The 22,948-nt window shown below is 32.4% G+C and overlaps 1 protein-coding gene across 2 annotated transcripts in view; it reads right to left on the bottom strand.

The window, feature by feature from the left end:
- LOC145293325 (uncharacterized) overlaps positions 1 to 22,948 on the bottom strand; it is a 164,222-nt gene that overhangs the window by 101,359 nt on the left and 39,915 nt on the right. For both annotated transcript variants that reach the window (XM_080139968.1, XM_080139973.1), the window contains 4 exons: positions 10,758 to 10,862; positions 7,463 to 7,569; positions 3,970 to 4,090; positions 3,217 to 3,280 (listed from right to left, as the gene is read on the bottom strand). In XM_080139968.1, coding sequence (XP_079996094.1) covers positions 3,217 to 3,280; positions 3,970 to 4,090; positions 7,463 to 7,569; positions 10,758 to 10,862 — 397 coding nt within the window. The remainder of the gene's footprint in view (positions 1 to 3,216; positions 3,281 to 3,969; positions 4,091 to 7,462; positions 7,570 to 10,757; positions 10,863 to 22,948) is intronic.

The following is a 22,948-nucleotide window of genomic DNA, read 5'->3' as shown; positions in this document are numbered from 1 at the left end:
TTCAGCCGGTCGGTTGAGACGATCGTCGACCTCAGAACTCTTCCACTCCAATTACGGCAGCCTGAAAACAACCCGACTCTGGCGTTTTGCAGCTCACTATTTTCGTCCTTCCAGTGACCACTGCCAGTGATAATTCTTAGCCGTTTTAATGTTGCTGGTATTGGTAGTGACAGAATTATCAGTTGGTCGTCTAAATTTATACTCCGGACCCGACGTTGTGTACCCGCTTACCGGCGAACATCACCGATAAGAGAGCTGTAGATTTTAGTGTGGTGAAAAAAGAAATAAAAACGATTCCACACACGAATAAACAATTAATCTGGGTTTATTCACAATAATAATGGTCTAATAATATTTCAGAGTTTGAAGGAAGTTGGCTATAGCTATTTTAAAACGGTAGCTTGTGACTCGAGTTCAGATAAGTTTTTCGGCCATTGGAGATACGTGTTTTAAGTCAAAAGCCCTCTCTGCCCGACTTTAACACCATCTGAATTCGTCACAATCGAATTCTCTCTTCTCCTTCTCTTCTCCCCCTCCTCTCTTCTCCTTCTGTCCTTTTCTCTGTGTTCGAGGAATATATACATATCCATCAATGCCCTTTAAACATCACGAGTTTGTATTTGTTTACAACAAGAAAACTTGCCTGTCATCAGCTTTCAAACCTTGTTTTCTAAAATAAACAACCGCCTGTCATTTCATCTCAAATTCTGTGTTTCAAAACAAACAGCCAGCTCACTCCAAACTCTGACCGTTACAACAATAAGTATCTCTTGACATACTTTTTCCTTTGTCTCTTCTAACCAAAGAGTCATTTGATCGTCCTATTTTTTCGTTCTTTTGGCTCTTTCTCTATAACGGCATATCAACCCCATAACTTGGTTACAATAGAATGTAGAGTTGTTAGCAAATATACCCATCTCAGAATTTTATCAGGGAGGTCATTTATGAATATCAGGAATAATAAAGGACAAGGATCAACCCCTGATGTACACGCGCATTTATATCATTTTCTAGACGTATGACTGTCCACATAACGTTTATTGTTGGCTAGTTTTTGACCTTAGAATTCTTTATTTTAAAAGCTCTTTATATAAAAGCTTTATGCTTTATCCGGAATGATTTCCATAAAAAGAAAAATACTTGTGCAGTCTGTGCTATTGACTTGTCCCAGCACTTTATAGAAAACACTAAAAACCATTAATACAAAAATAAAATCATGAAGATAACATGAGTTTGATAACATATTATACAAAAAAAAAAAAAATCTAAACGTTTATTGTGGACAATAAAAATCATAAAAGAAAAATAATCATTAAAAAAATAAATATCTAAAATTTTGTTTCCTATCAGTGGTTTGTAAATAAATAAATATCCATGAAACTCAATGAATGTTTTTTTCTGGATTTGAAATTTAGTTTTCTAAAAGTTTAATAAAAATTGTCCAATAATTATTCAAGAATATTATTTTCATTTGGAAATTGATTTTTCATTGAATTAGCTTTGTACTGACAGAAATTATATCTTTTATTGAAAAAAAATTGTCCAAAATAACTTTCATTCGGCACTTTCCAGCATTTTCTGGAAATTGCCTGGACAATTCCAACGATAGCACAGTCTTTATACTGCATAAGTACCAAAAAGAAAAAAAAAACCATGATCCGTGATATCGTTAATGACAAAGATGCACTAAAGACAGAACTGATGTGGTTAAAAGAATGATTATGTTAACAAAGCAAAGGTTTAGAATGTTAGAAAGAGGAGAGAAATTATTGATGGTATGCATTAATGAAAGAGTTTCTGGAGCAGACGAATGGATTAATTGGCTTTACATTCATTTTAATGGAACAAAAACAAAAATGTTTTGGATTCACACGTAGTTTAGCTCACAAACAGTCAAAAGAACAAATTAAGTTTGTGAGGCACCAATGTGTCTATATGCAGATATAGATGTTACTGTTTCATATACACACATTTACTGAAAACTAATATATTATGCATACGATTTTTACACAGCGCTCAATACATGAATAGAGCTTTGCAGTCGTATAAAAATATACTTATAGTAAGCAAGCTACACAGAAATATCTTATTTCATTCCAGAAGGTAATCACCCGGCATTAGTTTAATGATATCCCTCTGGGAGGAAAAAAAAAAGCGTTTCTATTTAGCTTACTTGCCGTTATGAAGTTAAGGGTGGCTTTATGACTGGGCTCGAATCTCCTGACCTGCAGTAATAATCACTTCCTACACTGATGATTGTGGAAGCATGAAACCCTAATGTCTGTAGGCATAAAATTAATAGCTAATATTTGTTTAAAAAAATATTATATATCTATTATTATATATATAAAAAAAAAAAAAAAACCTGGTTGTGTGAGTTAATTCTCTATAGAATCGAAAATAGCTGGGCCGATTTTTATGAAATTTCACACAAAGGTACTTTATGTATTTGGCAGTGTTCTTATACAGGTTTTGTATCAGAATATCTTCAATAAGTATCGATAATCGAAATAATACAATGAAAGAAACAGAGGATTTTAACCAAAGGTAACACCTTGCACAACCTACCATCATATGTGCATTTGAGAAATTTTATTACCACACAAGCCGAAAGGCCTGACATATAAAATCAACAGTAGATTCTCTGATATGACAGGGACGCGTTTGAAATGAATGTTTCTGTTTAAAGCACAATTGCACTATGATACTTGACTTTTGCATTTTAAACTTGAATTCAAGCCATTATATACAAAAAAATAATTTTATAAAATCAACAGTAGGTTCTCAAGTTCAATGTAGACTATATTGTATTGTGAACCAAGTCACAGTGAGAAAGTATGTGAAACTTCCTCTCAGTGCACCGTGATGGGTCCCCAACTATTGCAGGCAATCAATAGACTTGATTGAAAAATGGGTGATTTCACTGATTTCAATGACAATAAAAATATAGGAGTGTGAAACATTTATTGATCATCATTCAATCCTGGGCAACGTCGGGTTTCATTATAATATATATATATATATATATATAGGGGGGAAGTAAATATGGAATGCAACACAGAATGGGGGAGAAAAGAAATATATTTGCAACCCACTTCTGACATCAGTTGTTAAGATTGAAGTTTCAAAAAAAAAAAAAAAAAAAATGATTTTAAATGTTTTTTTTTTACAATCATTAATAATGATTGGGTTCATAATATTTTGAGGAATACTTACCGAGTAGTTGAGTCTCTTCAATTCCTTTTAATTGAAGTTGAGAAAATTCAAATTCAGCCCGTTCCTAAAGTTGGGGAATAAAAGAGTTTAATTTGGGAGTGAAAGAAGGGAGGGAGGGGAGTAGTACAAAGAGAAAGAAAAAAAAAGATGAAAGAAGAGAGAGAGAGATAGAGAAGGGAAAATAAAATAAAAACAAAAAACAGAAAAGAAAATGAAAAAAAAAAACCCAAAAAAACAAACCCTAATGCATGCAGTTTTATTTTAAAATCATTATTTTAGAAAAATGTTTAAAGAAATTTGGACCAATTTTTACAAAGCGTTGACCGATTCTGAGTGATTATATATCATTTCCAAAGTTTATTCATAAAATCTTGCTAACTTTATTCGCTCTCTCTCTCCCTCTAGCTGTACTTTTCCAATATATATCTATTAATCTTCACTATTGGGTAAGGGCAGTAAATATATACGTTACTGTATGACATATTAACACCGACTCAACGGATGAAAGGTCATCTAGTTATATTTAATTAATCACCAACTTTGGAGTAGTTTTTAACTACATCAGGTTTAAAATGATTTAAAAACAAACCTTTCTGAGATTAAAAAAAAATCGCGGTAGAATTTACTCCTGAATGGAATAAAAATTAAACAATATTAATATAAACCAAGTTCAAGATTTGATTCTACAAACTTTTGTAGTTTTAGTAATCTAGTTTAAGAGAAGAGGCACATACTGCATGAATGGGTAGTTACCTTTTTGGTGAAGGGCATAGCCCCTTCAGTACCTTGTTGGTACTTTTCCAGTTCTTTTTTAAGCTCTGCAACATACCACTGTTCATCACTAAGCTGTTTCCGTAGTTCTTCAAGTTGTGATCTGTGGAAAAAAAATTTTAAAGAATAGATTAAAAATAAAATATGTTACCATGTAATGTTGTCATCTAATCTCTGTAAGATTCGTGATAATTATTATGATTACGAAAGATGTGTTTAGTTATGCTGCCAAAAACCCGGCAATGAACCAAAGACCTTTAGATGTGTTGGTTGAATAATTTCTTTCACCAACAATAATGACAATGTACGCTCATAATGATCAGTAGCAGCAGGGTTCCTTGTTTCTTGTCTTTACAGACAACACGAGATGATCACTTTTCACATTAGCAGTAACTGCAGTCCCTGATTTCTCTTTTCACTGGCAACACGAGACGGTCACTCTTAGCATTAGCAGTGATCATGGTTTTGTCTCTTCACCAACAACAGGAAACACAAAAGAACAATGTAATGTCCAAAACAAAACTATCGAGAAAAAAAAAAGCTATTTTTTTTAAATTAAAAATTTTTTTTTTTTTTTTTTTTTACATGGAGGTCACCACTTATCAAGGCCCGGAAGCCACTCGGGGATAAGGGTTATTTAGCCACTTTAGACTTCCAACAGCATTTATTTTGCATAAACACCCTTGTCTTGTAATCGCATGGTTCTAGATTCACAGTCATCATTTCCTTGCAGCAGACACATGCTAATCGTGGTCACTTATCTCTCTGTCTCTCCGCATTGTCACCACAGATTACTAAAGCACACCATGACACTTTAAAACAGAATGAAGAAATAAAATAAAAAGTATTTAATGAAGATTATTTTCATATCAGTCGGAACTTACATGGCACTATATAAAAAGAACCACAGTTGGAATAAAGAAAGTAAACTTTTAGAAAAATTATAGGGTTATGTACAACAATGAAAAAGAGTTTATAGAAGATCTTAAAAATAATTGAATGATCAAAGACTTATTACAGAGAGATAGAATCATGTGAAACTATTGTTAGAATAAAATATCACTGAGCCACGATTTTGCATAAAAGAAAGAAAATAGATTTCCTGAGAATACAATTGCAAATATCTCTTTTGGAGTGCATTCTTTTTTCTGTCCCTCATCCCCCTTTTTTTTTTTTTTTAGCTTTGAAAATGTCTACATAAAAATGTAAACAGGATGCTATATTTCCAAAGTACTTATGTTGGAATATTGTTAGAATACCTGATGACGAAATATTGGATTTGATTGTGTAAAAATAAAGTGAAAAATTACATTTTTCACATGAAGTTAGATTAAGCAGAAGAACAGAAAATTTCATTTCAAGTTAAAGATTAAATAACGGCTAGATGTTTAGGACATTGTGTCATAGAAAATTATCAATGAAACACTGCAGATAAGCTTATAAAATCTTTCTCCTGTTTCTAAAGCATGAAGGTGAGTGGTCGTATTTGAGATAGCTGTTCCTTTGCCCTGATGGTTGGTTGGTTGTTTTATGGCATATCAACCCTTTTCAGGTTATTTAATGCCGAATCCAGTGATTTTGAAGACAATTTTTTTAATAGAAAATATTTGTTTGTTTCAAGTCAGTTTCTATTTAACCCATAGTTGGGACTAATAGGTACTACCACTCCAGATCAGAGTGGACCTTGAAGCAATGGCAATTAAAGGGTGGCTCCACACTCCCCAAAACCCGCAAGCTGGGGCCTCACCATTGGATATAGTTTAAGGTTATATCCAGGACCTTGCTCTGAGGAGATGTTGGGAGTATTATGTACCTACAGAGTAAAAGAAGAAGACCCCTCCCTGGGAATAATTGTTTAACCTAAAATGATTGTGGACCATCATTATTAATAACTTTTACAACTGTTGTCATCAAAAAAACAGTTGTAAAGAAAAAAAGATCAACATTATTATGATGCCTACTACTGCTATGTGTCATCTACGCAACAGAATTCTAGCTGTTTACATGATGAACCACCATCTGTTAAACCTGCAAGAGTCAAATCATTGACCTATCAGAGTTTAAACACTTAAGCTTTCTTTTGGTGTTTTTTATTTCGGCTTTTCTTTCTAGATTGAGAACAAAGAGAAAATCGAATTAGTGAGGCAGTTGACTTAGATATTTTTGTGATGGTGAAATCCCAAAGGACTGGCAGCTGAACTACATCCTCAATATCTGCAAGGCCAAAGGTGAGGCCTCAACTGCTACCACTATCATGGTCTTAAGCTTACTGACCAAGTAATAAAACCGCTTGGTCAACAAGTGTAGTGATTTTGCAAGGAAGCTAGTTAATTCAGATCCTGTCTGTTGCAGATATTTGAGTATGAAAATATAGGTATGAAAAGTAAGTTACAAATACTATTTTTCATTTATTTTAAATATCCACTTTAAATATCCACACTAACGTACTGTACTTACAATAACCCTTATCCCTGAGTGGTTTCCGGGCCTTGATAAGTGGTGACCACCTTGTAACAAAAAAAAAAAAAAAAAATTTATTTATTGCGGACTATTATTCTCATCTTTTATTTGCTGTTTCACAACGTTTCGGACAACTATTCCTCTGGCCTTCGTAGCACAGTGGACCGAAACGTTGAATCTCTACGGTTCCAGGTGAGCATTGTCTGAAGATAGTAGTTTCAATCCTACCCACAGTCGGCCAGAGGCTTAGTTGGCCAAAACGTGTTGAGACGACAACTATGGAAGGCAGTAATTGCTGAGAATGCAATTAGGAGATTCAGAGTTTCTATCTTGTCGCAGTTACCACCTGACAAAGGCCAGAGGAATAGTTGGCTGAAACGTCATGAAAAAATAACTAAAAGATGAGAATAATAGTCCACAATAAATAAATGAATAAAAAATACTAATCTCAATAAATATTCCAATTGATTAAATATATATATTTTTATACTACTATACATGTAAGTTAAGGTTTTTCTTGGTTGGTGCCTAAACTGTTCGAAGGATTTGGAAAATAGATTCTTCAGAAGGATATATATATATAAAATCATTTTTAAGTGATTAATGGGAATTTGTAGACATTACAACATAAATCTAGTAAACATGATTGTTGAGTTATCTTCCTTTATTTCTGGAGATTCTTTTTAAAAATGGTGGGCGAGACAATCACTTCTCCAATACTCATAAAAGTTTAATTTTCTTATTTAAAAATAAAGCCACTAGATCAAGTTATGTGATTTTTGGAATTTTCGTTTCATCATGGGTACGTACATCATACAATTTTTCTTTATTTTTTGTTTTTAATAGGGGGAAATTCTAGACAGATGAAGATCAGACATAAGCCGTCAAAAGTGATAGTCACAGGAATCTGTAAACAGAATCCACAAAATGGAAGGAAGGGGATGACACGAGAGGATATCATACTGGAAGGTTTTCAATGGGGGTTCATTAGTAGGAAAGTTTCAGATGAACTTACTTTTCTTCAGCTGAGGGTACTTTGCCGTTATGCACCGACATGTAATGTTTTTCCAGGGCATCTTGTGACGGTAATGGCTTGATGCATGTAGGACACAAAAATCCTTCCTGTAAGTAAAAAATGCAAAAAAAAAAAAAAAAGTGATAATTTTTTTTTTAATGTTATGTGTATGACACACAGACTTCAGAATGAAGCAGATTAGATGTGGAGTCTGTCACTTGAGCATCATTTTCATACCCAGAACCCAACCAACAATTAACAAAAGATAGGTTACAACAACACTAAATAAATCAAGACAAAATGACAAGTGAGGATTTGATAATCAACTCTCTCCAACTGCCCCTGCCTGTAGATTTCATTCTTTGTAGACTTACTACCAGGTTATGGAGTAGAAATGACACCATCTTTTTTTTTTTTTTTTTTTTTTTTTTTACATGGGGGTCACCACTTACCAAGGCCCGAAGGCCACTCAGGGATAAGGGTTATTGCGTGTACAGTAATCAATGAGATAGTATTGTAGTAATCATTAGTATTGGGAGTTTGATAGAGTGTCTTACTTAAGAAGGTGGTTTGTCAGGAGTTTGTTTATGTCAGACTTGAAGACATCCAAGTTGTAGTCAGGTGGGAAACAGGCAAGCGGCAGAGAGTTCCACTGGCGTGCAGTTCTAAGAAAGAAGCTTTGCTCATGGAATCTACGTTTGGATTTAGGCACAGATAAAGAGTGGGGAAAATTATTGACAGTAGTTTCAGCCAGACGGGTGTTTCTCGTGAAAGTTTGGCGAGGGGGGACGAGAGATTGGAGCTCACACGAGCACCTGCCATGGAAATAACGATAAAACGAAGACAGACTTGCAACGTCTATTTTGTGGGAGTGAGGTTGCAGGGAAGAGAAAAGGGCATCCCCCACTAAACCATCTGAGTGGGAATGGAAAGTAGAAGGGGGCAAACTTGTTCCAATGATAACAGACTAAAGTCCTGCTCCAGATGAACTGATTTAGATGATTCACTGTGACCGTTTGGAAGGATGCAATATCCTAAGGTGCACCTGCAGAAGGTATCGACTAGAATGTACAAGTGCATGTGGACATTGCCAAGATGCCAACTGTGACAAGATGAAACATTTTCCAGTCATAGATGATGAGGATGAGGAAGTGTGAATAATTTTGAAAAAAAAAACATTATATGTGAATGGGAGTGGGGTAGGAGTAACTAAAGATATGGCATAAGGAGTGATTCAACATCACTAGCAAGCATTTCACGTGAAAGATTGATGCTGAAAACATGGGTAAAAATGCAAGATTGATTGGCTTATCATGAAAGCTGAGCGAGTTATTGTTTTAAAACAATGGAAAATGACTTGTAAGTTGAAAACATTCAACTTGGAAATTGGAAACTTTCCCAAACTACAAATCTTGTCCAACTTTTACTATGATATACAATAGACATAACCTGATATAAAACCATAACAAAAATGTTGCAATTTTTTTTGTGGTTGAAGTACTTTGGCATTATATTGACTAGCATAACAGTTCCTAAATAAATGCCTTTTAAGGTCATATATAGGACCATCTAGACTAGGAAATATTTTTACAAAAAGATAGTAGAGCCTTTTTACTATTGAGCACTAACCAAAAATTCACACTAGGAATTTGTTGACATATTCCCTTTATTATGAACTAGGAGCGTTTTTTTTTTTTTTAATGAAAATCGTTCCAGACAAGGTATGAAGCAACTTGATGTAAGGAGCTAAAATAAATAATTACTACTTTAAGGTAAAAAAAAACAAAAAAAAAACAAACAAACAAAAAAACAGCCAATGATAAATGTAGGATATATAGATTTTAGTTCAGAAAACAGCAATTCTTCCTCCGTTGTCAGAAACATTGCTCATGGAATGCGAGAAATAAAGGAAGCAAGAATTATGAGACTGCCAAAATAAACCAAGTTATAATCGGAAAAAGATCAGGGATAACTGATGTGAGAAGTTAAATGAATATGCAAGTATTTGATTACTTGGAATACGCTTCCAAGGTTATTTAGTTTAATAGACAAGGGTTTGCCTCAGGGGCAGATAACCCTGTACGTGAGTGGCAGATAGTTTATTAGTTGTTTCAGACAGATTTTTGATATTGAATACAGTAAGTTGCTGCATAGACATTACACAAGACAAATCATAATAATCAGGTCCAATAAGGGTCGTTTAAAAGATATCAGTCCAAAGCGACACTTAATCAAGAAAAATGGCTTTATACTTGGAGAAATAAAAAGTGCTTGTCCAGAATCCCCCCTATATGTAAAATCAAAAAGAAAAATCAGTATGATGTATGTACCCATGATTGAGAGAAAATATGGTAGACTAAAAATCACGTAAATTTATCAAGTAGTTTTATTTTTAAAAAGGAAAATAAAATTTTATGGCTAAACTACGAGTGATGATCTTGCAACACCATTTTGAAAACAGTCTGAAAGAACAAGGGAGCTAACTTTAAATAATTCAAATCTGTGAGATTTTAGAAAGCCATTCGTAACATGTGGAGAGTGGCAGTGGAAAAACTGATATTCATTTAAAATGATTTTCTTCATATAAATAAACTACTTGATCAATTTATGTGATTTTTGGCATATGATATTTTCTTTCAGTCTAGGATACATATGTAATGTTACCATAATATATTAACATGCTGTAGCAAAGTATGCCACAAGGAACATAGGACAAATAACTTTTTTTTTTTGTAACAACAACATTTATTTCATCAATCTCCTGCCACACGTGACTTCCTGTTATGGCTGTGACATCACCCACGTCTCTAACATGATCGGTTTGTGCACAAGCTCCTTTTTATAGTCTTTTTCTTCGCACATGACTTGGCATTTGCATGTGTGTCTATGTTCTGTTACATATACATCATAGAGATTTTTCTTTATTTTCATATTTTTTATTTTATGGGAGATGGAATTCTGGACAAGCGCGAAATAAAATGTATAATTTAAGATTGAATTGTTGTTGCCGTCTCCACTTCTATCAGGTGTGTAATCAGGAGCTCCAGTGACTGGCCCACGAACATGAGGAGGCCAAAGAATCAACCAAATAACATAAGCTTGTTCTACGACAAATAGAAGATAAATAGATCATCTTGACTCTTTGTTTTAAATTTTCTAAATCTAAGGTGATACAAAAAAACAAAAAATAAAAAACAAAAAAAAAAACAAACAGATAGTGTTATGATGACCAGAAAAAGTTTCAGGACCAATGATGCATAGCATGAAATGAGAATATAAAAGTAGATAATCTTACCCCTTTGTCAGTGAATTCACTTTTGATGACCTCATGTTCTTTGAAGTGATTCTGCAGAACTTCTGCTGAAGTGAAACTTTTCATGCACTGCGGACAGATAAAACCCTACCATGGAAAAAAAAGAAAAAAAAAAAAATGAAAATTAATCTTAAATTCTTAAATTAGAGTTTCAATCAAAATACAGGATTGCAGTACCAATTTGTAGCCATTGGACGGGAATCAAAGTACAGTAGAACCCCAGGACGGTAGCCCTAGGATACATTTTTTTCAGGTTATGATGTACAATACAATGTTTTTCTGGACCCTGGTTACAGTATTTGCCCTGTCTTACGGCGTTATTTATAATGTTATTTGATTATACACATGTGTACTATATACTGTACTGTATTTTGTAGTATTTGGATTCATCAGACTACTGTTTTCATCTTGAGTGTGATTTTCACAACGCTTCGGTTGATGTAACCTCCGACCTTCTTCAGGTGTATCTTGTCGAACATGGGAATGTTTCTGTCAAACTCAAGAATGGACCCATGGTCCAGTGATTAGAGTACTTGGAAAGCATCAATTGTAAAAAGTGATATTTTCCTGAAGGTTGAAGGTCGAATCCTCAGTGTGGGTCATCAAAAAATACAATTACAAATTACTTAGGACCTCTATCCAGTCATGGCTAACAGAACAAGAGCACGCTACTTCCGTGAAGTAAATAAAAGGTTCTGCTCGAAATTCCGTCCAAATTCCCCGAGTTTGACAAGATACACCTGAAGAAAGTCGGAGGTTACATTGATCGAAACGTGAAAATCACACTCAAGATGAGAACAGTAGTCCGATGAATCAAAATAATATGAATAACTAATCCTCATCTCAAAAATTCAGAAACGGCCACTTTTTTTTTGTATTTTGCTAATTTTTAATGCTGTATCCCGGGGGTTCTCCTGTATAGTAATTATCTTTTTCAGTTGTTGTATTCCTGTACATTGGTTAGGAATACAATGTCATGGTTTCCATCTTTAAGCAAGTTTTTGGGTGATAATGAGGTGTACCAAGACCTAGACTCAGAGGCATACACTCCATTAAACCAAATGATATATGCTATATCTTAAGATTATAATGAGACCAGAGTTTCAGTTCTGTTGAAAATGTTGGCGGGAAATACATTTTTTACATTTACAAACAAATAAATCATGCAAAAAAAGCTGGCAGACATTTTTATATCATGACAATATGTTGCCCCCCTTTAAACAGTGAACTATTTACAGTGTACACATAAAAAAAAGATCAGTTTTATGCCAACGGTTATTTATTGCTACTTTCATCACTTTATATATTTTCCATCAGCTACTAATGAATTACGTCCTGGAAGACACTTATTGTCAAAAATGCTAACTTTCTATCAGCAATGTACAAAATATATGCCTGAACATGTGTAATAACATGAAAAAAGTCATAAGATTAGAAAACAACAACGGAAAATAAATTAATTAGATGTCGTTTTGCAAAGCAATATATTGCTTGCATGGATATGCTCAATATATAAGAAAACTCAATTTCTTCTATCTTGCATAAGAATTTTGTGCTTTAATGTAACTGTTATAAATGGCTCAAAATATATATATATATATATATATATATATATATATATATATATATATATATACACGCACATACATACATATATACTGACAGAATACCTGTCCCAGAACAAATATAATATGTATAACATTAGTTGTAAATTTTAATGCATTTTTTTTGGGGGGGGGGATGTCTATGTGGTTTTAGTGTAATTTCTCTAGATGGTAAAGTTATTAAAAAAATAATATGTCCATATTACTCACTCTAGTGCTGAGAATATTCCATCAGAAAAATATTCCAAAATTAATGATGATTGGTTCACTTTCTAAATAACGTTAATATTTCAGCACAGTCCTTATTCTGTATATCAGTTTTTTATTTATAAAATTGTTAGGTGAAAGATACCTTCCTTTCTCCATATTAATAATGGCTTTCTGAATAATAACTGCACTGTCCGTGCCATTTTTCAATTTTAAAATTGTTAGGTGAAAGTACAGAATAGTTAAAACTATACGCTCCCCATATCATTAATGGCTTTCTGAATAATAACGCTATTATTTCAGCACAGTCTGTATTCCTAATGTCAGTTTTCCTCTCTCCTCTTTTAAAAATAGATATGAAATAAAGTAAGTATGAAATCGTAAATTGCTTCAGCCATTTCCAGGACTGATTTCATATCACCCCATCATTTAAAAATAGATATGAAATAAAGAAAATTTGAGATTGTAAACTGCTTCAGCCATTTCCGGGACTGACTCTATATCACCCCCCCCCCTCTTAAAAATAAATATAGAATAAAGGAATATTGAGATCCTAAACAGTCTCAGCCATTTCTAGAGCTGACTTCATATCCTCCCTGTCTCTTATAAATATATGTAAAATAAAGTAATTTTGAGATCATAAACTGTTTCAGCCGTTTCCGGGCCTGACTGTATCCTAACACCCCCTTCCTTAAAAATATATATAAAATAAAGTATTTTTGAGATCGTAAACTGCTTCAGCCATTTCCGGGATTACCCCCCCCATTCTTAAAATATATTCTGTGTCGATTATTTTTGCGTTGTTTTGTTTTTTAAGGAGGAGATAATGCCTGGTAGGAAACTATATTACGCTTACTTGACCTTTTTGCTAAGATCAAAGTTTAGTATCTGTTCTGGTACAGCATTTCAGCGCCCCCCCCTCCATTTGTTTTTAAGGCGGAAATAATGCCTGGTGAAAACAACTTGGTTACTTGGTCTTTATAACTGAGACAATTATCTAAAATTCTTAGGAGAAAGTATAGTAAAAAATATACTCTAGCCTACCCATATTAAGAATGGCTTTCTAAATAATAATGCTATTATTTCAGCACAGTCCATATTTCAGTTTCTTATTTAATAAATTGTTAGGTGAAAGTACAGAATAGTTAAAAAAAAAAAAAAAGAAGAGTTGTTAGCTAGAATTTAAATCAAAACATTTAACGTTTCAGCCTAATGTGTTCTATTAAGTGTGCGCATGCGTATGACTGCAAAAAATGTCTGCTCGGTGTTAATGTACATTTTACATATAAAATTGCCGATGTCTGTACGTGTTAATCATGCATGTAAACAAAAATATTATTCGCTATAAACCATCCTTGGTTAATGAATATTATTTCCAGAAAATTTCAGTGTTATGTGACAAGTACTTTAAGAGTTTACCTGTTAGATATTTACACACACATACATGTACGGTTTTATTTATATAGAAGATTTGGTAAGCCATTTATTGAGAAATAGTATGTGCTAATATTTGCTCTTGGTTTATTTAGCATAAGTGAAAGCATTCTGTTGTTTGACTGTAGCAAGAGATTTATTGGGGGGGTATAATTTGTTTATTTACTTAGCGTTTTTTTTATTAAAACCTTATATTATTCAACATATAAACCTACGATCAAATATTTTGATGTTTTTTTTTTCTATGAATTTGTGATACATGATTATATTACTTAGAGGTATAAGTGGTAGGAAAAAAAACAGGATAAAAAGTGCTCACTACGTTAGTAGAGCTGAATATGTTTTTTATTTTTTTTTTTATTTTACAACCTCAAAATATTAACTTAGTCCATTATAATTGTTTCTGCAGACAAGGGATTCCCTGTCTTTCTTCAGATGCTAAAAGTCAAAATGAATATATATATATACTTGTTTATTGTTATATAAACATGGTCACATCCTGCTGCTACAAATAGCCACTTGTTTCAATCAAACAACAGATATCATCAGGCAGCGACTTGACTATTCAAAAGTTCAATGAATAATCATGGTTATTCATTGAACTTTCGAATAGTCAAGTCGCTGCCTGATGATATCTGTTGTTTGATTGAAACAAGTGGCTATTTGTAGCAGCAGGATGTGACCATGTTTATATAACAATAAACAAATATTATCAGCTCTTTTTATTGAGCACTATCTAACAACCTCATTGAATTCATTAGTCCATTACTTTTGAATAAAAAAACCCGAGTATATATATATATATATATATATATATATATATATATATACATACACACACACACACACACATCATTCCATGTATCTACATAAAATTTTATGCAATTATTTTCAGTATTTACTTTAACAGTGCTTAATACGTAAGTAGAGCTAGGTTGTAAGTTTTGAAAATATGTATATATGGCAGTTAAGTTACACTGGATTTTCCATTTATTTATTTGTAGACTGTTATCCTCATCTTCATAGTTGTTGTTGTTGCTTCATCACGTTTCAACCAACTATTCCTCTGGCCTTCTTATTTATGTGGATTTTTCATGTTTCATCCTTGTGAGAATTCGTCAGGCTGATGAATCCTCACGAGGATGAAATATGGAAAATATATATGTATATGGAAAACTGAAAGGAAAAAAAAAATATTTATATATTCATCAATATTTTGTCTTTATTTCAAGACTTTTTGGATGATAAAAAGATCAAACATGAATATATAAATAATTTTTTTTTTTTTTCTGTTTTCATTTTCCCATCACACTGGAATATAATTTCTGTAATTTTCATCATAAATAAATGATAAATAAAAAAAGGAAAATCTAAAATTGCTTATATGGTCACTGACAAGTAATGTCTTTATTAATTTACTCATAATAGTTAATGCAAAGAAAAAAAAAACAGAAATTGAAATATGTTATATGGATAAAGTGGAAAGAAACCTTTTCTTAAAAAACAAAAAACAAACAAAAACAAACATTAAAATTGGAAATATGTTGTATATATATATAAATATATACAAACACACACATTTATTTAAAAACTCTACATATATATTCCAAAGGTGAACCAGCGGCTTCATTATATTGAAACAATCATCTGTGGCTGATAAAAATCTAATACAACTCATCAGCATTGGCGGAAAGAGGAAAACAAAACGAAAAAAATAAACAGAAAAAAAATGTCTGTTTCAATACAATGAAACCGCTTGTTCATCCTTGGAATATGTATGCATAAGGGTTTTACTAAATATGTATGACTAAAAATGATGTACGATCATTGTACGACTAAATTGTCACTGCTACTGATTAAAGCAACTTTGATACAGGCAATCGACTGGGTCTATCAGTATAAAATATTGTAAAACAATCTTGTAATAAACAATAAAACAAATTTACTCAGAAGTTTTGAGAGATTTTTGCAAATATCTTGTTTAAGTCTATACCTAAAAAAGAAAACTCCTGATTTTATTAAATATTCTCTCTTACACGAGCGATATACTAATATAAGTCTGTCAGCGCAAAAAATGTTATTAAAACAAACAATAAAATGACTTAGTCGCAGTCACGATTATTTTGGGCATATTCTTAAAGATTGAGACTTTTTTTTCAACCCAGTGGGCCACTTTTTAAAAATCTTTGTAAAATAAATAAGTCTATTTCTTTATTATTGAAATAAAAATAAAACGAATTTATTCAGTCACAACTTTCAGCCGAGAGGTTATTTATTTATTTTTTTAAATTTTACAAGTGACCTTTTTTTTTTTTTTTAAAATTTGAATTTCATAACACAATAGCAATGTAACATTAGAAAATCTGTTTACAAAATAGAATAAATCCCTGTAGACTGAAACAATGTTTCCAATCTCTTGGGGGAACTAGTTTTCCCCACATTTAAAACAGTGTCTAACTGCTCTCGTGGGGAGGAAAGTAAATAAATTATTTTCAGTTCTTTTCTGTTCTCTTTTTTAAATAATCTATTATCACCTGCCTGTTTAAATGTATGTATGTATGTTGATATGTCTGTTTAAAACTTTTGACAGAGGCGATCGGTATCGTTTTGAAACTCGACCCTTCGGACGACAAATATCGAAAAATTGGCTAAAAACATTTCTTCACCCTCAACTTGACACTTTTCTACACTTGTGAACACTTTTTTATATGAATCTAAAAATACATTTGCAAAAATAACCTCTCGATAGAAATTTGTGAGTAAAATCATTTTATTGTTTACAATATTATGCACTGACGAAACCCAGTATCAAGTCCATGTAAAAGTTTCTTTAATAGCAAAACAGCAGCAGGAGCAAATAATCGTACATAATTAGTCGTACAAGTTTAGTAAACCCCCTTATGTACGATCAAAACCCGGTATGACTAAATGTCTGATTCGGCTGCTGCTGATTCAATCAACTCTACACATTGTTTCTATATGACAAACAGCAGGAGCAGCCAGTCATACAATGATTGGGAATAATTTGATCATACATATTTAGTAAAACCATATGTATAGTTTTTAAATAAATATTTGTATTTTAGCTCTAACATTTGCGATTGAGCACTTTGATTTCTTTTTATTGCATTCTGACACTCTCTCTCTCTCTCTCTCTATATATATATATATATATAAGTAGAATGAATGTTTTTTTTCTTTTTTATTAAATCACATTTCTGATTTCATTTAAATGATAGTTTCCTAACAACGCCAGATCCAAAAAGGGCAATTTTAAAATAACATAAAAGCATGCAGAACAAAACTTTACACATTTACCGATGTCCATCCCATATATGACGTATTTACGCACAAGTCACATAATAGTTGAAGCAGATAAAAATATGCCAAAATTCAATCATCTTACTTTGATATGCTTTTTTTCACAAAAAATAATTTTAAAGCAAGCTTTGAGAATCATGTGTCCAGCCTTAAAAAAAATACAAAATAACAAAAACAATTTTTATTTAAATTCTACAGAATAAACTTTAAAATTAAATAGCATGTGTAAAGGTGGGTAATGTGCGCTGTATTTTGTTAAATTTAGTTTTATATAATGAGAGTAAAAAGTGATTGGAAGATCTTCATGACAATTCAGATTCCCGTTTTTGAAATTTTGAAAATAAATATTATAAAGTGAGAATGTGTGTGCATAAGTACACTTCTCAACCTATATACTCAACAGATTTTTGATCTACTGACTTTAAATTTGGTATATAGACTATTCAGACATGTGGAAAACTTTTTAATCAATTTTCATCTGGAAAAAAGGGCTGCTAAGGGATAAAAATTGAAAAATTGATATGTAGGGATGATCAGATTTTTATCTGTTTGTCAACTATTTCACGAATGTACAAGCGTGAATCGTTCACAAGACAGATTACTTATGTTAAGAATAAGCAGTTTGAAAACACTTTTTAAAGATCATGTCAAGCTAGCCTAATGGTTATTGTACTTGACTCACTGTCTTAAGATTTTGGTTTCGATCTCAGCTCGAGTATTTTTTCTTTCTCCCTTACAAGAAATGAACTGTTTAGAAAAAAACATAATACTCGCATGCACACGTCTCAATTTCTTTCCGCTTTTTTACTTTTTAAAAAAAAAAAAAATGAATTTAATGCTATGTTTAATACCTATGGTATTTCTGTTTATAATAAATAAGAATTGTGCATTAATCAAATATATGTATTAATTAAAATATGCATATTTTATGACCGGGCAACGCAGGGTGGCCTGGTAGTTTATAAATATTGCCCAAATTCTGGTTTCTTTTGGAATACTTCAAAAGGTTTCTAGAGTGCATAATAATGATCACAAGCTCCTATTTGGAAATTTAAATATTTCAGATTAGCACTGAATTTGATGCATAGTCATTCAACACCCATGAAGCAAGATTCTGTGAATTATAATTTCAATGATTTTTCATTGTAAGAGCGAAATTCGAAAATCGAAATATTGAATTTCAAATAAAACAAATGGCACTTGCATAACTGTGATGTTGCAAAGCTTAACGTATCCAAAAACTACAAAAAAAAAAAAAAAAGATGATAGAAAAATAATGAAAAAGAAAATTTGTGACATCAAGCAAAATCGACTTATCTTTCACTTACGTCACGTGACGCAAACGTAATTCAAAATGTCAGATACACTTGTTTCCCCCCCATATAACCTTTATCAAAAACGGTTTTTCATTAATGATTTATTTTTCTCTTTTATCGTTTTTTGTAATTTTTGGATATGCTACTATCTGTGACATGACAGAGGTACAATTTGTTTTACTTGAAATTCAATATTCTGATTTTCAAATTTTGCTCTTATGATGTACAAGCACCAATTTCTTCTTCAGCCCCCTTAAGCTTAAGCTATAAATTTTAAATAGCTTCTAGAATCAAAATGATTTTAAGGATTTTGATCAAAATAGGAATAAGGATTCTAGACTTAAGACTTTCTAACATTATATCTTGATTTTAATCTTCATAAATGAACATAAAAGTGGTGCAAAATTTTATTTAAATTTAATTTTTGCAATCCTGAATATTTTCCTAGTTAATAAAATGTACTTGTTTGAGTTGTTATACATTTCTAATTTAGGATTCTGTTTATCATTTTGAGATGGAATTTACTTTGTATTGTTGGAATCGGAGTTATCTTCCTTTGGAGAGAAACTGGTTCTCAAGTCAGAGTTATTCGTCTTGCAAAGGGTAAGGAAGGATCATCTCCTTCAAATCTTATGAACATAAGATTTTGTTGGAAACTCTCACACCACGATGTGGTTGAGAATTAAGGCCAGATTTTTTTCTCATTTGCTCATTGGACACCCGGTAGAGAAGACAGGCATTTGCATGCCAACTAACAAAAAGAAAACCACAGGAAGACGTGAGTCTTTGCTTGATATATATCCTCTTATTGTGGAATATATATATATATATATTATAAAAGAATAGCTTATGTATTTCCCTGTTGTATGGGAATGATGTATTTAACTGTATGTTTAATCTTATGCCTAATTTCTCTCATTTAATGTTGTTAGAGTTTATTGTAGACAATCTATTAATAAATGAAATGTCTTTTGCAGTCCACACACACACACACTGCAAATGTAATACATGATGAATTTTACTAAACATCCACACGTAAATAATTTTTCTATTTACACTTAAATATTGATCATTGATAACTGAAACTTGCTGGACAAGTCAGGCATAGACTGAAATATGGTTGAATTATAGAATAAATTATGAATTTTATTAACAATACCACAAGTGACATTTTTTGGGGCAGGGGGGAAATCATCCTTATTATATGGCATGTAGAGTAAACAATTTAATATGGGATCAATGTCAGTAAAGAGTCACTGTAAAACTTAAAGCTAATGAAACAACCAAAGCAGAATAGAAAAAAAAAAAAAAGAATTAGTAAAATTTGTTGAAAATTTCATCTTGGGTCAGTATCACAATATCAACCAATTTAAACCTGTTAGAAAGCCAAAGTGTTTGTTGTTAATAAAGCAATTTTTTTTTTTTTTTTTTTTTTTGTAAATTTTATTTGCCAACACCAAAGGCGCTTCCATAAAGACAAAGCTGATTAAAGTTAAAAAAAAAAAAAAAAAAAAGTACAGATACAATTTTATTTTCTCTAGTTGTTTAGTTTAATAGCATAATCAAGACCTGGCCAATGATTGGTTAGTTTGGAAGTCAGTTTCTAAAAGCCATCCAACACATGCCAACATGTAAAATGGAAGTTAAATATTATTATTGTGATAGTGGTGGTGATGATGATGATGATGGTGACATAATTAAATATAAATAATGTCAAGCTTCAAACTTGTCTACAAAACCTCAAAATCAGTTTGTCATGCTTAAGTTTCAAAGATCATTTCGCGAGGTTGTCTGTCACATTCAAGTTTCAAATAGCATTTTCATCAGTATGCTAGACTTTAAACTAAAGTATGGAGAGATGGTGAAGATAATTCTGTTCTGTGGAGAACAAACATGGATAACAACTGTCGCTACTGTGAGTAAAGTCCAAACATTCACCAACACTTGCTGCCATGGACAATCTTCAGAATTTGTAAACCATTTACAACCAGCAAATAAAAACTGTGGTGTAGAAAAATTAAATAACTACAGTGAATGATAGAGGAAATCATATAAAAGACATTAGAAATGGATTAAACACATTCTTTGTGAGCCTCTGTCTAGCAGACAGATCTGACCTCTTTTGAAAACCCACAAAGAAAGATTGGGAGCACCAAGAAAGATCTAGTGTGCCAAACTTAAAAACTATGCACATTGTCACAACCAATGTGTGAAAAACATTCATGCTACAAGATGTGCATAGGACCATATTTGTTATCAAGACTTATAATGGTCATGCAACAATAATGACTGGCATTGGAGGCAAATCTGAAGAGGACTAGGATGGTTGGAGAAGCTTACCATGAACTGGGATGTTGATGAGGACCTTAATGACCGTGCACACTTCATATCATATTGGATCTATTGCATTCACTTTTGAACTAATGTTACATTGTAAAGAGTGAGAATGAGGGCTGCAAAACTGATTGGTTGAACAGGACCACAGGATGTTAGAGAGAGGGTAATTTTGAAATAGTAACGACAGTTTGAAAAACAGGAAGAAAACATGCAAGTGGCCATGTATAAAGTTCCATTTTGATAAAGAAACACTAAAGAAAACACCAACAAACTTATGGAAAGACTCGGCTGATGATTGTGGAGTTGTATTAATGTTACATAGTGGATAGTTCTATGACAAATAACGAGTACATCAGCTAATGTTAATCTTGACAAGGGCTGAACTAAGTGTATGTGGAAGTGACATGAAGTTTGGGAAATAAACAAATTCCCACAAAAGATGAATAGGAAAAATATAGTATAGAAAAATAAATAGACATCAGTGTCATGGAGTATGATGTCATGGATATCCAGGTTGACAAAGAAACTAAAGTTCAGTCAGTCTGTCTATGAGAACAGTGCAGGATACACCACCAAATCTGGTGTGTTAACTGAAAGGAAAACTTTGATAATAGCCAAGTGTGAAATATCCCCCTCTGAAGATCTGTTAACCATGTTCATCTATTTATCTTCAATAAAATAATTAATGTATTAGTCAATATAATACTAGTCTCTCTCATCTGTTAGCTATTTCTCTCTAAAAATAAACATTACAAACTCTCGACCATCTCTCGTCTCCTTTTCTACTCATATATAAAAACTTAAACATCACATTAATAAAATAATTCTTTAAATATTCTATCTTGTTGGTAGTCACCAATTTTATATTATCCATGCAGTGCGGCCACTAAGAACAAAATGACCGAGATCTATATGGGTAATCCAATTAAACATGTCTATACCTTTTTAACCTACACTAACTCAACAGGGAGTTTATGCATTGCTCCAGCATAACTTGTTGCAGGATGTGATCCTTCTGTAAATACTTTTTATGTCATCATCTTTATTTTACATTTTTCTTTTTAGAGGTTTTAAATGTCACTCAGTCTGTTGTGCTTCAGTTTCATCAGACTTGTAACTTTTGTTTATCTTATTTTTGTCTTTTAGTCCTCATGCTCTATAAGTGATGTTTCTAACAACTGGGAGAAAAATGCTGTTTTCTGGATCGGAAGCTATGCATCTAACACTTATCAGCTAGTTATACCGGCCCTCCTTGAACAGAGGAATTTACACCGATTAGCACTATAAATAGCGCTAGTAATTCCAACACCGGTGAGAGAGATGCGACTGCACTTCAACTGCTAGCTGAGTGCCCAGCAGATATACATGCTCTCCTATCTTTGTACATTATTGTTAATACACTTGTTCCTTAACCGAACCTCGACTTGATTGTTCTTATTTTCACTGTTGTTCCATGACACAACAGATTGGCTACAAGAAATCAAAACGACCATCACTGCGGAGAATCACCAAAAGTGATTGAAATAAAGATTTGTAAAATCTTTACGGCAAAACAGCATCATTTCCACAGATATTTGGATACGCAAGGGTTAACAGTGAATTAATTACTACAATAGTAATTTGGTGACGGGAAAAAACTTGCTACTAAAATCTACAGCGAAAAACGCAAATGTTGTCAATTATTTAATAATTGAATACACTTACCAAGTGTTTTAGAAAGGAAAAAAGGGTTAATTTTTTTCTTCCTCAGAAGCCATTTTTCCTACGATAAGAATTTTCTTCTGCAAAGTTAAATGTCCAAAACCAACAAGCAAATACCGTGTAAGCTTATCGTTATTTCGATAACATCTGGGATTTGAAAAAAAAAAGAACACACTTGACTGTCAAGAGAAAGAGATGGACTGTGAAAAACAATTGTTTGTGTACGTCACTTGTGCTTAGCAAACACAAAGAA

The sequence above is a fragment of the Euprymna scolopes genome, chromosome 2, assembly GCF_053919585.1.
Source record: "Euprymna scolopes isolate OS-2025 chromosome 2, ASM5391958v1, whole genome shotgun sequence".
Taxonomy (NCBI): domain Eukaryota; kingdom Metazoa; phylum Mollusca; class Cephalopoda; order Sepiida; family Sepiolidae; genus Euprymna; species Euprymna scolopes.
This window is presented reverse-complemented; position numbering and strand designations above follow the sequence as displayed.